Source organism: Podarcis bocagei (assembly GCF_964188305.1).
Source record: "Podarcis bocagei genome assembly, chromosome: 8".
NCBI classification, from domain to species: domain Eukaryota; kingdom Metazoa; phylum Chordata; class Lepidosauria; order Squamata; family Lacertidae; genus Podarcis; species Podarcis bocagei.
The window spans coordinates 67,544,664-67,557,801 of NC_138133.1; the positions used below are offsets into that span (position 1 = coordinate 67,544,664).

Sequence of the window (13,138 nt, forward strand, 5' to 3'; positions counted from 1 at the left end):
GGCTGCCGGAAGCGGAAGCTGGAGTCCAACCATTTATGGTGGTGCATGACTCACCCAGCGCTAGATAGGTCCAACTGGCACTGTTTTCCCATTGTATTAAATGGGGACGATCATACGAGAAACTGGCCACTGCCAGTTCGAAACTATATTTGTTTACTCCCTGGACTCTAATGGGACTGGCTCACTAGTAAGTATGCATAACACTGCGTTTAAAGATAAGCAGTCTCCTTTCCAGCCATTTAGCAGGGCTTCATTTTTTTAATTATCATTTTAATAAAATGTATACAGAGCTTGATTTTAGTAAAACCTTTAAGGGGTTTACATTAAAATAATCAATAAAAGTAATTTTAACGTAATTAAAAGCATTAATGACAATTCAAATTAACAAGGGGGGGAGATTAAAGCACGTCTACGTGTTGCGCCCTGGTAAAAAGGTAAAGGGACCCCTGACCATTAGGTCCAGTCGTGGCCGACTCTGGGGTTGCGGCGCTCATCTCGCTTTATTGCGCCCTGGTAGGCTTGCCTAAATGAAAATGTTTTAAGCAGGTACCCGGAAGTGCCGAGGGAAGGCGCCTGCCTGGTGTCCACAGGCAGGGAGTTCCAATGTTTGGGTGCTCCCACACTAAAAGCACGCTTTCTTCCAAGTGTGGTTTGAGTAGCGTTTATGTGGCGCCTCTAATAGTGCCCCTTCTGCAGATCCAGGTAGTCGAGTGGGGAGAGGCGATCCCTCAGGGAAATCCAGCGGCTTCCTCCCGCTTCTCCCTCTCCACTGCTTCACTTCAATTGCGCGAGGAAATCCCTACAATTGCTGAGCCCAGGGAACGCCTTTAAAAAGTCTCCGCAACTTTCTGGCGGGTAAAGTTGCACTTTGTCGAACTGAAAGGTTCTCAAGATAAAACGGGTCAACTTGCGTGTCACTAAAAATAAAACTTCTCAAGTGACTAAAATAAATAATATGTTTTCTGACGAGAGCATCCGCCACTCCTTTAGCTCCCAAATGCAACAGAACATGAGACTGCAAGCTTCCGTTGGATGTGCACGCTCTTTACTCAGAAGTAAATCCCATTATTTTCAGTGGGGCTTTCTCCCAGGCAAGAGTGGAAAGAACTGCAACCCTGAAAAAGCTGTTGAGAGTAAAAATAAGAGAGAGATGGCCCACAAACTGCTGTTTTATTGTCTGCAACGTGTTCTTGGCTCAATAATCCTCCTTTAATGGTGGGTTTATTCTGCTTGATTAGACAGAATCATAGAGTTGGAAGGGACCCAACAGTTCATCTAGCACAAATACTTGCAATGCAGCTAAAGAAGTTTTTTTCTGCCATGCTTCCGCAATGCTACCACCTTATTGCTGTCCAGGGGCGGGGCAGAGGGGTTGCGGCGCATCAACAGCAGGACAAAAGCGGACTTCTGGTGTGAAATGTTACAGGATTCCAGCAGGAAGTGTTGCAGGATATGCACTGGTGGGAAATGAAGGAGTATGACCCCCCCCCCTGATTTTCGCAGGGGCAAATAGCATTGAGAGGGGGATCCTGTGCAGCCGCCCCATAGAATCAGGAGCAGAGCGTCATTAATGCGCAACAAAAGACGGCTGGTAACATGGGCGTAGCTAGGGGGGGGGTCAAGGTCAATACAAATCTGAGGTTCTGAGTCCGCCCCCCCCCTCCAACTAAAATCCTGGCTTCGCCCATGGCTGGGAAGGCCGAGAGGGAGAATAGCTGCGTCTATTCAGCTTCCACATCTGATCACTGGAGCAGCTTTGGTTTCCCCAAGATGGTGAGAGAGCTCAGAGTCAGGCCCATTGAACGCAGCACACAGACCAAGGAGATTCAGCAGCGCGTGAAATAATTCCCCTCTCCATTTTGTTACCTCTCTCCCTCTCCACATCCTTCCCAACGCACACACACATACTGTCGTGGCCGTGATCGGTAGGAAGAGGTGCCTGGGTTCGCCCTGGAGATGGAAGGAGAGACGGGCCAACTCCCTGCTCTCCTGCATGGAGCCACCTAAGCTAGAGTTCTAACTCAGGATCACGAGCAACCCGGAGAGGTAGGCAGCGCGGTGAAGTCTGCCTCGAAGCCCCTCGCCGTCCTAAGGAAATCCCCAGTGGGATGAGGAAGGTCGAAGTCTGACGCACACAGGAACAAGGGCATCATTCCTGGAGCCAGGAGGGTCCAGAGAGGAAGTCACTGCAGTGCCTTCCGGATGTTGTTTAACTCCTATCATCCGTCCTCCTTGGTGCTGATGGGACTTGGAGTCCAAGGACATCTGCATCGCACCAACTTCGGATGCAGCGCTGGGCTTCGAGCGAAAAGACCCGGGTTCAAATCCCGTGCTTGGACCCAAAACGTGGACTAGTTAATCATTTCTTCTTCCTCTCTCTGGGTTGTTGTAAGGCTTAAAGGGGAGGAGGGAGGAACCTAGTATAGGCACCACAGGTGCAAAATGAAGGTGTGAGTGTTGGACCACCCCCCCCCCGACTACTGGCTATCCTTGGGCTGATGTGAGTTGCCCAGCAAAATCTGGAGGGCTATAACTGTCTGGCACAAAATAATGTACACGGCCTTTCCACAGCTAGGGAAGTGGCTAAAGCTTTGGACCAGGAATTCTCAAACAAGCATTTCCCGTCCTGACCTCCTTCAGGAGGGATATACACCTATCGCCGGCACGCGTAAAATGTGGGGCTCCAAGGGCCGCTAAGGGAGGAAGGAGAGATAGGATAAATTCCGCTTATTCCAGCCAGTCTGAGCAGCCACTTCCCCTTGGCTGAGCCCAGGAAGCTCATCTGAGAGTGAATGGGGATATATGACACTGCAGCCCCGCATACGTGCTTATTTGGGTTTTTTTCCTGTTGTGAACCGCCGGGGGATCTTCGGATGAAAGGCGGTGTACAAATTTAAAATAAAAATAATACTCAGAAGTTCTATTAATGGCAGTGGGGCTTATTCCCAGGTAAGTCAGCACAGGTCTGAGGCTGAGGCAAGAAACCGCATTGTTGTTATTACATTTATTTCATTATCACAGAGTTGGAAGGGATCCCGAGGATCATCTAGTCAAACCCCTGCAATGCAGAAATCTTTTTGTCCAATGTGGGTCTTCAACCCACGATCGCGAAATTAGGAGTCTCATGCCCTACCGTACCGCTTCATGCCAAAAAATAGGCTTCTGGGCGGTTTACAGAATATAGAAAGGCACTTCAACGTCGATGCAGGTGACCATATTATAATTATTATTAATTTATATTGCGCATTATAAAAACCACTGAAACATTAAGGCGTGTGATCATAATACTGTATATATTTGCTTGTTGGCTTGCTGCTTCCTTCCACAACAAACTTCTTCCGTGGTTTCTGATGTATAAAAATCGGTTCCATAAACAGCAGCAGGCTACGACAGTCCAAAGACCTCTGCAATATCAAACCACCACTCGAAAGGCGATGGACTCTCCTTCGTGGGAAGTTTTTAAACAGAGGTTGGATGGCCCTCTGTCAGGGATTCCTGCATTGCAAGGGATTGGACTAGATGACCCCTGGGGGTACTTTTCAACCCTGCGATTCTATGAAATTCCTACCTCGATCAGCATTCTGTTCCCAAGCCTATGTGCCAGCGAAACCCCCAAGTGAGACGCAGCGGGCTCATAGGACGGGGCTGTTTTCCTTGGGGCACCTGCGCTTCCTTTGTGGAAAGACATTTCCACGAACACACCCAGTTTACATCATAATGAGAACTCGGGAGCGAGAAATCTTCCAAACAGAGGTCCTAGGCCAATCCGAATCAAGGCCAGCTATTGCGATGCTACTGGACAGACGGATGTTACAATGAAGAAACGAACCTCCTCCCTGCGTAAAGTGCTGCGTTTTCGCCTCTCTTATCCTCTACATCTCCCCGCTTCCCAGTACTGTGGTGGATTCAATCCCCAGAGCAGAATCCGAAAGGCAGGCAAAGTTTTGGATACATAAATAAGTACCACGAGCCACGTGGCTGTACGATCCCGTTCTGCCGGGTCTACCGCGCTTCCCCCTTAAAATAAAAAAAATACAAAATCAGGTTGCCTCGGGCTCAGACTTACAAATCTCCTGCCCCGGAACAACAGGCCTGGAGTGATCCCAGACCAATACCGTCAAAGAGTAACACAGAGCAATTTGGACCCAAGCCCTCCCGATCTCACCAGAGGTGCCTGCCAAACGCCTCTAAACCCTGCAGACATTCGTTGCAAACAAGTTATTTAATTCCCCGCCCCTACACCTAACCAGATGCGTCCGCTCGCTTACGCTTCCTTCCCAAAGAAAAGGGGGAAAACGTCCTACCGAGTTCAGCGAGGCTTCTTCCGAAAAAAGTCTGTCTAGGGCGGCAGCTTAAAGTTAGGCGCTTTCTTGGGAGTACCACTGAACTCAGTCGGGATTACTCCGGAGTAAACATGCCTAGGAGGGGGACACAACAGTACTGTCCTCATCCCAGGCGTTTCCTTCGTCCAGACAATATGCCTCCAACTCAGTTTAGTGCTGGCTTGCTGGGGGCGCCGGCGGGGGGAGAAGGACCCCCAGGCTGGTCCCCCTCCCTTCATCCCGGGTCTTCTACCTCTTTGCTGGGCCAGGAAGCGCAGATTGGAACCGTCTGCGGGGCTCCGTCGCTCCGGCCGTCTGGTCTGCATTAGCGGTTTGTTGTTTTTGTTTTGTTTTTTTTATAAGGGGCTCAAACAAATCGAATACAAGGTTGCCCCATCATTAAAAGCGGTGAATTCCCTTCTTCCCCATTAAAATACTTCCCTGCTTGTATTTCATTTGCCTTACGCCAACCACAACACAGCCCCGAAGGCGCGGCCCGGATTGCGCTTCCCTCGCCCCGGCCGGCCGGCGGATGGACCCACCTAGAAACCCGCAGCTTTCCGTCAACACGCAGGCCGAGAGGAGCTGCCAGAGGGACCCGCATTCCTCAACCGTCGCAGCCCAGCCCTGCTTCCTACCCCGCAGGGGTTGTTTTCGAACTGCGGGCGCTCCCCGCCCCTCGAAAAACTTCCCTTCCCTCTCGCCTACCCGCAAATCCCCACGAGGGATATGAAAGACGCGTCTACGAAGAACGGAGGGAGATGCCCGGCTCGAGCACAGCCGCGCTTTGCGGCCTGCTTGTCTGGCTTCTCCTTCTTTTTGCAGGAAATATCGCCACTAATTTGGAAACACACACGCGCGCGCGAGAGAGAGATACACCCACCCACCCACGCACTTCAAGGCTTTAAAACCAGCGTCTTCCTCAAGTTCCACACCAGCAGCAATGCAAAGCCAGCAGGTGGGCAGTGTTCACACGTGACGCTTGATGCCCCAGTCCACCTACTGAGGGGCAAGTGGGACTTACTTCCGGGTAAAGGGGCAGGGGCAGCGAGTCCCCCTCTGTTGCTGTTTCCTAAAACCTTAAAAAACAAACTCCATTTCCCTTCCCAGTTCTCAAACTTTCACACACGTGTCCTCCGATTCAGAGGGAGAGGCTACAAGAGGCGTCACAGCAGGGTTACCACGGTGGTGACCTTCAGATGCTGTTGGACTGCGACTCTCACCATTGGGCCATGAGAGTTGGAGTCTAACAGCACATGGGAGCGCCACCTTGGTGACCTCGAGGATAAAATACTCAGGTGTAAAAGATGGTCAAACACGCGGTCCATTTCTCTTCTGCTTTGTACAGGGACACGGTCTGCATGTGGTACACAAGGGATTGTATCCAAATCCAACCCAGAGAAGACCTGGAATTAAGGAACCTAAATTGGTCAGGTCTATTCACTTCAATGGGTCTACTCTGAGTAGGGCGAATATTGGACACAGTCCATGGAACGGAGCCTCAAAGAAGCTGGGGTGTTGTTGTTTTTAGTGTCCTGTTTATGAAAAGGGTGGTGCCATGCTCAGCCCTCGCTAGCTCCTCTCGGTCCCTTTGCTGAAACCTGCGCATCTTCCTGTCCCCGGCCTGGCATCCCGATCCCAGACACGCGGAGGTGCCCGCGGCAGATGGACCTGCCCTGCAGCGCGTGTGAATCCTGAAGACTCTCATCCAAGGCAAACTCAGCGAGGCAGAGAGAACCGTGCTCCAAAACGGAGATCCACGATTGTAACCAAGACAGCGCCTTGAAGACAAATACAAATATGTATTGAAGTGGCAAAAGCTTCCTCGAGCTAGGTTGCACTCGGCCTGATGCACGGAGTGTAGCGTGCTATCGTGAGTTACAGGAATAAATACACGTGGAAGGACTGCGTTAGAAAGAGGCAACAGCGAAGTCAGAATGAAACGAAGCGCAGAAAGCAGAGAGCGTAGCCACTTACAAAACTGTTGCTGCTATTCCACACGCATTCGCCAATTCACACGTGAGCAGGTTTACTTGTTTTTGAAACCACGCAGCGTGCTTTCCAGCCTTATATTCACCTGCGAGGAAATCAGTTCGACTGAACTCACGGACTTCGGCTGCGCTGTGAGAAACTGAAGTCACAGTCGCGGTTGCTTTCTTCCAAGCAAGCCTTATTTCTGATGCGCCAGGCACGTGTGAACTCCGTGGAAAGAAATGCCTTATGGACATTTCCGTGGAAAAGAAAGACCTTATGGACTTATGTCAGTGGGCATTCCCAGCACCTACGAGCTTCCACTGTTTCCAACCTGCCGCTCGTTTTTAGCATATCCCTGGTCAATAATATACCAAGCGTTTAAGAGCCGGCCTGCCTGCACTTCCCTCGCCTTCCACAAATTCTGGGATTCCCAAGCCCTTCTTCAAACCCCTGAGCCTCACCTGCCTTTCACCTTCCTCGGGTAGTAAATCACAGCAATCACTCGCTCTCAGGCAGGCCTGCCGATTTCTCACCCCAGAGCCTGAGCTCTGAGCCCCCATGGGATTTATTTCTGCCCAAGAATGTCTAAAGAGTTGTCAAGGAAAATATTATTATTATGAATTATTAATAATAATAATAAGTGCCTTTGCGGTTCACCCCTCAATCCGGCGGCAGTTCCTAATTGTTCTGCTTTATTGTGGGGTTTCTAAACGTGGGGAGAGGGAGGGCGGCGGCGGAGGAGCGAGCCGAGCACCATCTGCGTTTTAATGAGTTTACTTCATGCGCCAACAGTAATTTTCCTACATTCAGCGAGGTCCTGTCTGATCTTGCGACCATAACTGGGAGGAGTGGTGAAAGGGGAGGGGGGTAACCGGGCTTTATGGTAAGTGGGGAGGAGTTAATGCTAAGTATCCCCCACTTCTCCCCCCTAAACACGTAACAACAAAAATAATAAAGCAAGTGAGCCAGCCGAGCCCTCTCCGATTAATAAACTATTCTGAAAGTTCTGCACCGAAGGGGGAGGGTTTCTTTTTTTTAGGGGGTGTTATTTTTTTAAGTGACGCCCTTCTAAAAACCACCAGCGAAGTCCTAACCGTGCCATCCTAGATCTAAGCAGGTCCCATCGATTTGCAGCCGAAATCACTCTGGATTTATCCCCGTGGAAAGGATGGCTCGGGCGCGCTCCTGAGGGTGTGTACTACGACTCTCTCTGGCCCTGATGGGACGCTGCGCTGGGAGGAGAGACAGAAGCGAGACTTAGGATCACTTCTCTTTGCTCCAAGCTCAGCTGAAACCAGAGAGGAACCCCATCACTCTGCGTTACTTATAATGTTTTGGGAGAAAGAGAACAGTTTCTTTAGCCAGATCCACAATAAATCACCCTAGACTCCAGGAGAGTGAAAGAAAAATGGTGGGTGGGATTCGTAGGAGTGTCGGTTTCTATAAAAACAAAAAATAAAAAAGGAAGCCATTGCAGCCACTCTACTGCCTTTTTGTTTAAAGCGACATTGACCAGGCGAGCAAATTCCGCGGCGATCCTTAAGGGAGGGCTTGGAGGAGAATTATTCCGCGTTAGGGAAATGGAAAGTCTGTAGCTGCGCGTCGGGCAGGAGTCCTGCAAATCATTGGAGAGGAGTGCTCCGCTCCTGCTGCTGCTGCATAAGCCCATCTCAGCAATTAACTGGAGGACGGGGGGAGCGGGGAGCCCACAGGGAGGTGGGCTTTGAAAAAGAAAAAGGGGGGAGCCCAAGCGGGGGTCGCCTGCCACTTCAGAGGAACGGAAGTTCTCTTGAAGTCCTCCCCGTCGAGGGTGCGCCATTGGCTGGCCCGCCTTCATTATGGGAGACTAGACAATCTTTGATATGTTATGACATGAACACTCAATTAGATCACTGAGTTGAACTACTCCAATCAGGGGCTTGATGCTAAGCAACTCTCAGAAGGTCCAGCACGAGGTCACAGCCTGTGACACATCAAATCAAAATCAATGGGGACGGCGGGGGGGGGGGGGAGGAACGAAGGCTTTCCTCCTCCTCCTCCTCACCCCCGCCCCTTCACCAAACCAGGGCTCCTCCTGGGGGAATTGCTCTCCCGATTGCTCTGCCACCATCGCCCGCCTTCCCTCGGAGAAAATTTTCCCAGGAGGGCAAAGTGAGATCCATCTTTGGAGTCACGTTTTCAGGGTCCTCCGTAGCCTGCAAACTGTCCCCCTTCCTATCCCTTTTGTTTAGAAGGCAGCGATTTAAACTGGAGAGGTGTGTCCCAAGTTGGTTGTGGTTTTTGAAACAAACCACATTTAAAACACCAAGGAAGGGTGGGGGCCCGTTTCCTAGCTGAGAAGCGAGATAATCTCCTTTAAAATCAGATAGCACGTTATTCTCCCTTCCTCTCCTTAGAAACCCATTCTTGGTGGGGGTGGCGAGCGAGAATGGAGAATTAAGAAGCCGTTCAGGTGCCACCGACCAGCTATTTTTAACCGAGGCTGCCAGCTAAGGCCTCCTTTGGAAGGATTGCTCTCAACGAACGAGCAAACAGAAAACCCATCCGAGAACAGTGTTTCGAATATGCCTAGCATCCATCAATCTCTCGTTATGGTGGTGGGGGGCCGGCGGAGGAAGAGGCGCAAGGAGAATCGCGGTTAACTCTTCCCATGAACTGCAGATAAGAGTAATCTCGTGGGCTCCCCTTCTCCAGTGAAAGCTACCTTACGAATCTCTGACTCATGTTAAGCTTGCGGTCTAGCCGTGAGAATGGAAGGGAATCGCCTGGGGTCCCCCCTTCCTATTCACTTTCCGATTGCCCTTCGAAGCAATAAGGGGCAATAGATTTAAACCTGAAGACAGGCTGCGAGATACCTGTAAGGTAGGGAGCAACGGATGGTAAGGAGCCGGGATTGGGGGGGAGAGAGAAAGGAAAAAAGGGGGGTGTAATCAGTTTAAACCCCGGGGAGGGGGGAAAGTACTGTAAGTTAAAATCCCCCAGTAGGAAAATAAATAACGTTTTAAAAAAACAAAAACAGAAGAAACAATTTACTCCAGGAGTGTAAAGATGGCCATGGAGCATATAGGAAAACGCTGAACAATGCCTGGAAAGTGTCCATGCCTCATTAGCCGGTCTCAGGGTTGGTATGTGGGTTGAGGGGGTGTTTCAAGCCCCCCCCATTAATTGCTGGCGTCCCCATCTCCTTGGGGCAGAGACCTTTAAAGGACAGGGGAGCTACCCAGATCTTTTGAAACGAAGAGCAAACTTTTAGTTCATTCCTTTTATTTTGCTCTTTTTTCAGTGGGAGGGAATCAACTACCATTTGCAGCCGGCGGTTTTGATGTTTGCTCCCTCCAAGGCTTCCCAAGGCTCAAGAACCAGCCCCCTGGCTCGGTTAGGAGGGCAGCCCCTGCGCGCAACGGGCCCGGACGAGGCAGGCAGGGAGACCTGAACAGGGATGTGGGTCGAGACCTGACTTTGGGGAAAGAGCGTGTTAAATGGGAAGGGGGGGGGTGAGAGAAGGAGGGAGAAGAGTGTGGGAATGACCGAATTTACAGTTGTATTTATGATCCCCCGAAGGATCCTCAGAGATTTCGGAAAGTGGGACGCGGACCGTCCATTAAAGGCTTAGAGAAGCGCATCACCTACAAGGGAGTGAGGTGGGTGGGTGGTGAAGCGATCTTTAGGGGATCCTGAGATCTAGATCGACCTGAAGATGCTGTGATTGTACCCGGATTTGTTTTCTTGGGTTTTTTAAAAGAGGAGATGGCGGATTTATGTGGAAAAGATACGAAGTATGTGTATGGGGCGGCGGATTCCCACGGAATCCCACGGAGGCTGCCACGCATTAGGGAGGGAGCCCCGTTCAACTCGGTGGGATTTGCTCAGCAGTAACCGCGTGCCGGATGGGGTCGAAGGTCCTTTTTATTTTGCACCGGTTTTAATATTCATTGTGGCTAAATGATTCTGATTCTGTGGGAGCTGGCAGAAGCGGAGGCGCGCCTTCCTGACGGTTAGAACCGAGCAAGCGCTGACCCTCGCAAAGTTTTATTGGAAACTGACCGAAAAAGAACAATCCCCCCGCTCCTTAATTTGTGTCATACAAAATCGGGCCGGGTGGGAGGATACCCCCCCGCTCCCCGTCGCGATTAACCTGGATCCGGATTCCCACAAGGAAACCGGTGGCCGCGAACACACCGACACATCCCCACCCGCCTTCGGATTACTCCGAATTCCGCTGCGCTTTTAATCCGCCGAACAGAATAATTCCCGTAGAAACGGCTTCCTAACAGAGGACCGAAAAGAAAACGCGACCCAGAACTGCAGCTCATTCTGATGGGGAAAAAAGCCTGCGAAACATTTCTGGCAGAGAGAGGCGCTTCCGTCGAAGTCCGGGCGTTTTAAGGTTGGATCAAGTTTGGCAGAGGCAAGACAGCAGAGAGACGGGAGAAAACCTGCCCCAGAAACCGAGCTCTCCTTTCCCCGTTTATTTCTGAGACGCCGGCGCAACCGAGAAACCAAACTCGAGCATTTGTCCCCAACCCAACGGCGATTCCCCCGGTGGAGACCACCAGACGCCGCTTTCTCAAAGGGGCGCCCCGGCCTCTTGCGCGCCTTGGACTCTTCGGAGAGACCCACCAGAGTCGACGGGGCAGACGCCCCAGGAAGGGCGCAGAAAGGCGGGGGGATCCCCCATCCAAGCAAGGCACGTGCTACTCCAGTGCAAGTATTCCGGAGTGTGTGCGTTCACATCGAGACGCGTGTGGGACCCCCTATTCAGACTGAACTCCAGAAGGATGCTGGTGGCATAGCTGTCAACTTTTCCCTTTTCTTGCGAGGAATCCTATTCGGAATAAGGGAATTTCCCTTGGAAAAAGTTGACAGCTATGCACAGGAGCTGAGAGGGATTCGGGAGCCTGCAGGAATGACGGGGAAGCCAGGGGAGGCGGTCGGATCGGTGCCCGTTTTTGGAGGAGGGAACGGAGGGGCTTCAGGCTGGAAGGAGAGAGGATGGGGCGGGGAAAGAGATATTTCGGGGGGGAGGGAGGAGGAGACGGCGGATCGGCCCGGAGAAGTGTCGGAAGGTGGATCGGGCCCGGAAAACCCGCCCGAAGAAGGTGCCCGTCGGCTGCGCCCCGTCGGCTTACCTCGCCCCCTGTCCACGAAGCTGGTGATGGTGTTGGCGGCTTTGGAGGACTGGAAGAAGGTGGCGTTAATGCCCAGCTTCTCGGCGATGGAGTAGGTCCGGTAGAGGGAGAGCATGTACTCGTGGGGCTCCACTCGCGGCGGCGGCGGGGCCCAGGCGGAGGGTCCCTTCCGGGCGGCGGCGTCTCGGGGCGCTTGGCCGTCCTGTGGGCTCCGCATGCCCTGCTCGGACTCCCGGAGAGGCTCGCTGGGCGCGTCGTCGGCGGGGATGGTGGCCTGCTGGCAACAGGGCAGATCCCCCCAGAAGAAGCAGGCGAGGAACACGGCGGAGAGCAGAGCCCGGGCCGCATTCATAGCGAGCGAGCGGCTGCCCCGGAGCCAAGCGCGCGCCCGCTCCGCCCAGGCGAGTCCCTCGCGCAGCGCGCACAGCCCAGCCCGGCGCAGCTCCCTCTGGCCGTCTGCGGCGCGGCGCTGGCTGCGAGAGAGGCCACAGCCCGGCCCGGACACGCCCCGCGACACGACACGCCCCTCCCCACGACACGACACGCCTCCTCCTCCCCCGCCCGGGAGGGTTTTTTTTTGGGGGGGTGACTGTGGGGGGAGCGGGACGCTGCCAGAGCCGGAATCTTCTTTGCGCCACCAGCCGGGACTCAGCCCGGGGGCGAGGTGAGCCTTCCGAGCATGTGCAGAGTGCAATGGGCGTAGCCAGGATTTATGTTGCGTGAGGCGGGGGAGAACCTCAATTACCGTCGTTAACTATTTTTATTGATTTACTTGACTGAAGGAGGGGAGCTGCCTCCTACCTCTCCTGAGCCCCTCGCACTGTGTGATCTTCCCAAGGGGTGGCTGCTAGGCGGGGTTGAATTCGGATCTTAGGAGCCAGAGTAGGCCGGAAAAGAGAGTGACTGGCCACTTCACCGTCTCGATTAGGCGCGTTTGCTAAGCCATAGAAAGGTTAGGCTGGGAGATTTGTTGTAGTGAAATAAGGAGCTGGCACTCTGCACATGCTCCAAGACATTTCTTTGCCAGCTTTTGCTTTGTGTGTTTTCCTTTGTGAGTTTTGGCTGAAACGAATTCCTGGAAAGGGGGGGGGTTAGAAGTAGCAAACTTCTGATTGGTTTTTCGACCAGCTACACAGCTGAGACAATAGCTTGAGTGGAAATTCGGACTGAAAGAATGGCATTTTGCTGTCCGTTTAAAAAAGTTTTGTTTTTTTACAATTGACTGGCTCACCTATGAAGTATACCCCAAACCCTCCTTCCACACTGGAACCAATGGAAGGAGAGCTGTTCTTAGAGGTTTCCAAAGTTACAGAATACATTTCTGCCCCTTCTGGACATTGGGCAAAGTCTGAGCTTGAGCACGTTTTGAATATGCTCTTTTCCACTGGTTCCCCCTCTCCCCCAACAGACTATTCTAAAATTGCCTAGGGCCTTGGCAGATCACTTAATGATTTTTCTGCCTGCTGGAACAATTGGAATGTGCAATGCCAGATGCTCTGTTATTTTATTTTTTTAATTTATGATTTATTTATTTATGTAACAAAGTTATACACCACTGTTCATAAAAAAATAGAGCAGTTTCTGGTATGTAAAACCATAAAATTAAAATCATTTAACAAAGTTGAAATCAAAAATCGTGTAACTATTTTGGAAATACAGGTATGCATCTGCTGAATCTCTGTTGGCACAGTATCCCACACTTTGGCTAATGAC

At 51.8% G+C, this 13,138-nt stretch overlaps 1 protein-coding gene across 1 annotated transcript in view; it reads right to left on the bottom strand.

Moving 5' to 3' along the window:
- GDF6 (growth differentiation factor 6) overlaps positions 1–11,866 on the bottom strand; it is a 29,249-nt gene extending 17,383 nt beyond the window's left edge. Inside the window, exon 1 of the mRNA XM_081204868.1 lies at positions 11,426–11,866. Coding sequence (XP_081060994.1) covers positions 11,426–11,777 — 352 coding nt within the window. The 5' untranslated portion in view covers positions 11,778–11,866. The remainder of the gene's footprint in view (positions 1–11,425) is intronic.
- Positions 11,867–13,138: the final 1,272 nt, after the last annotated feature.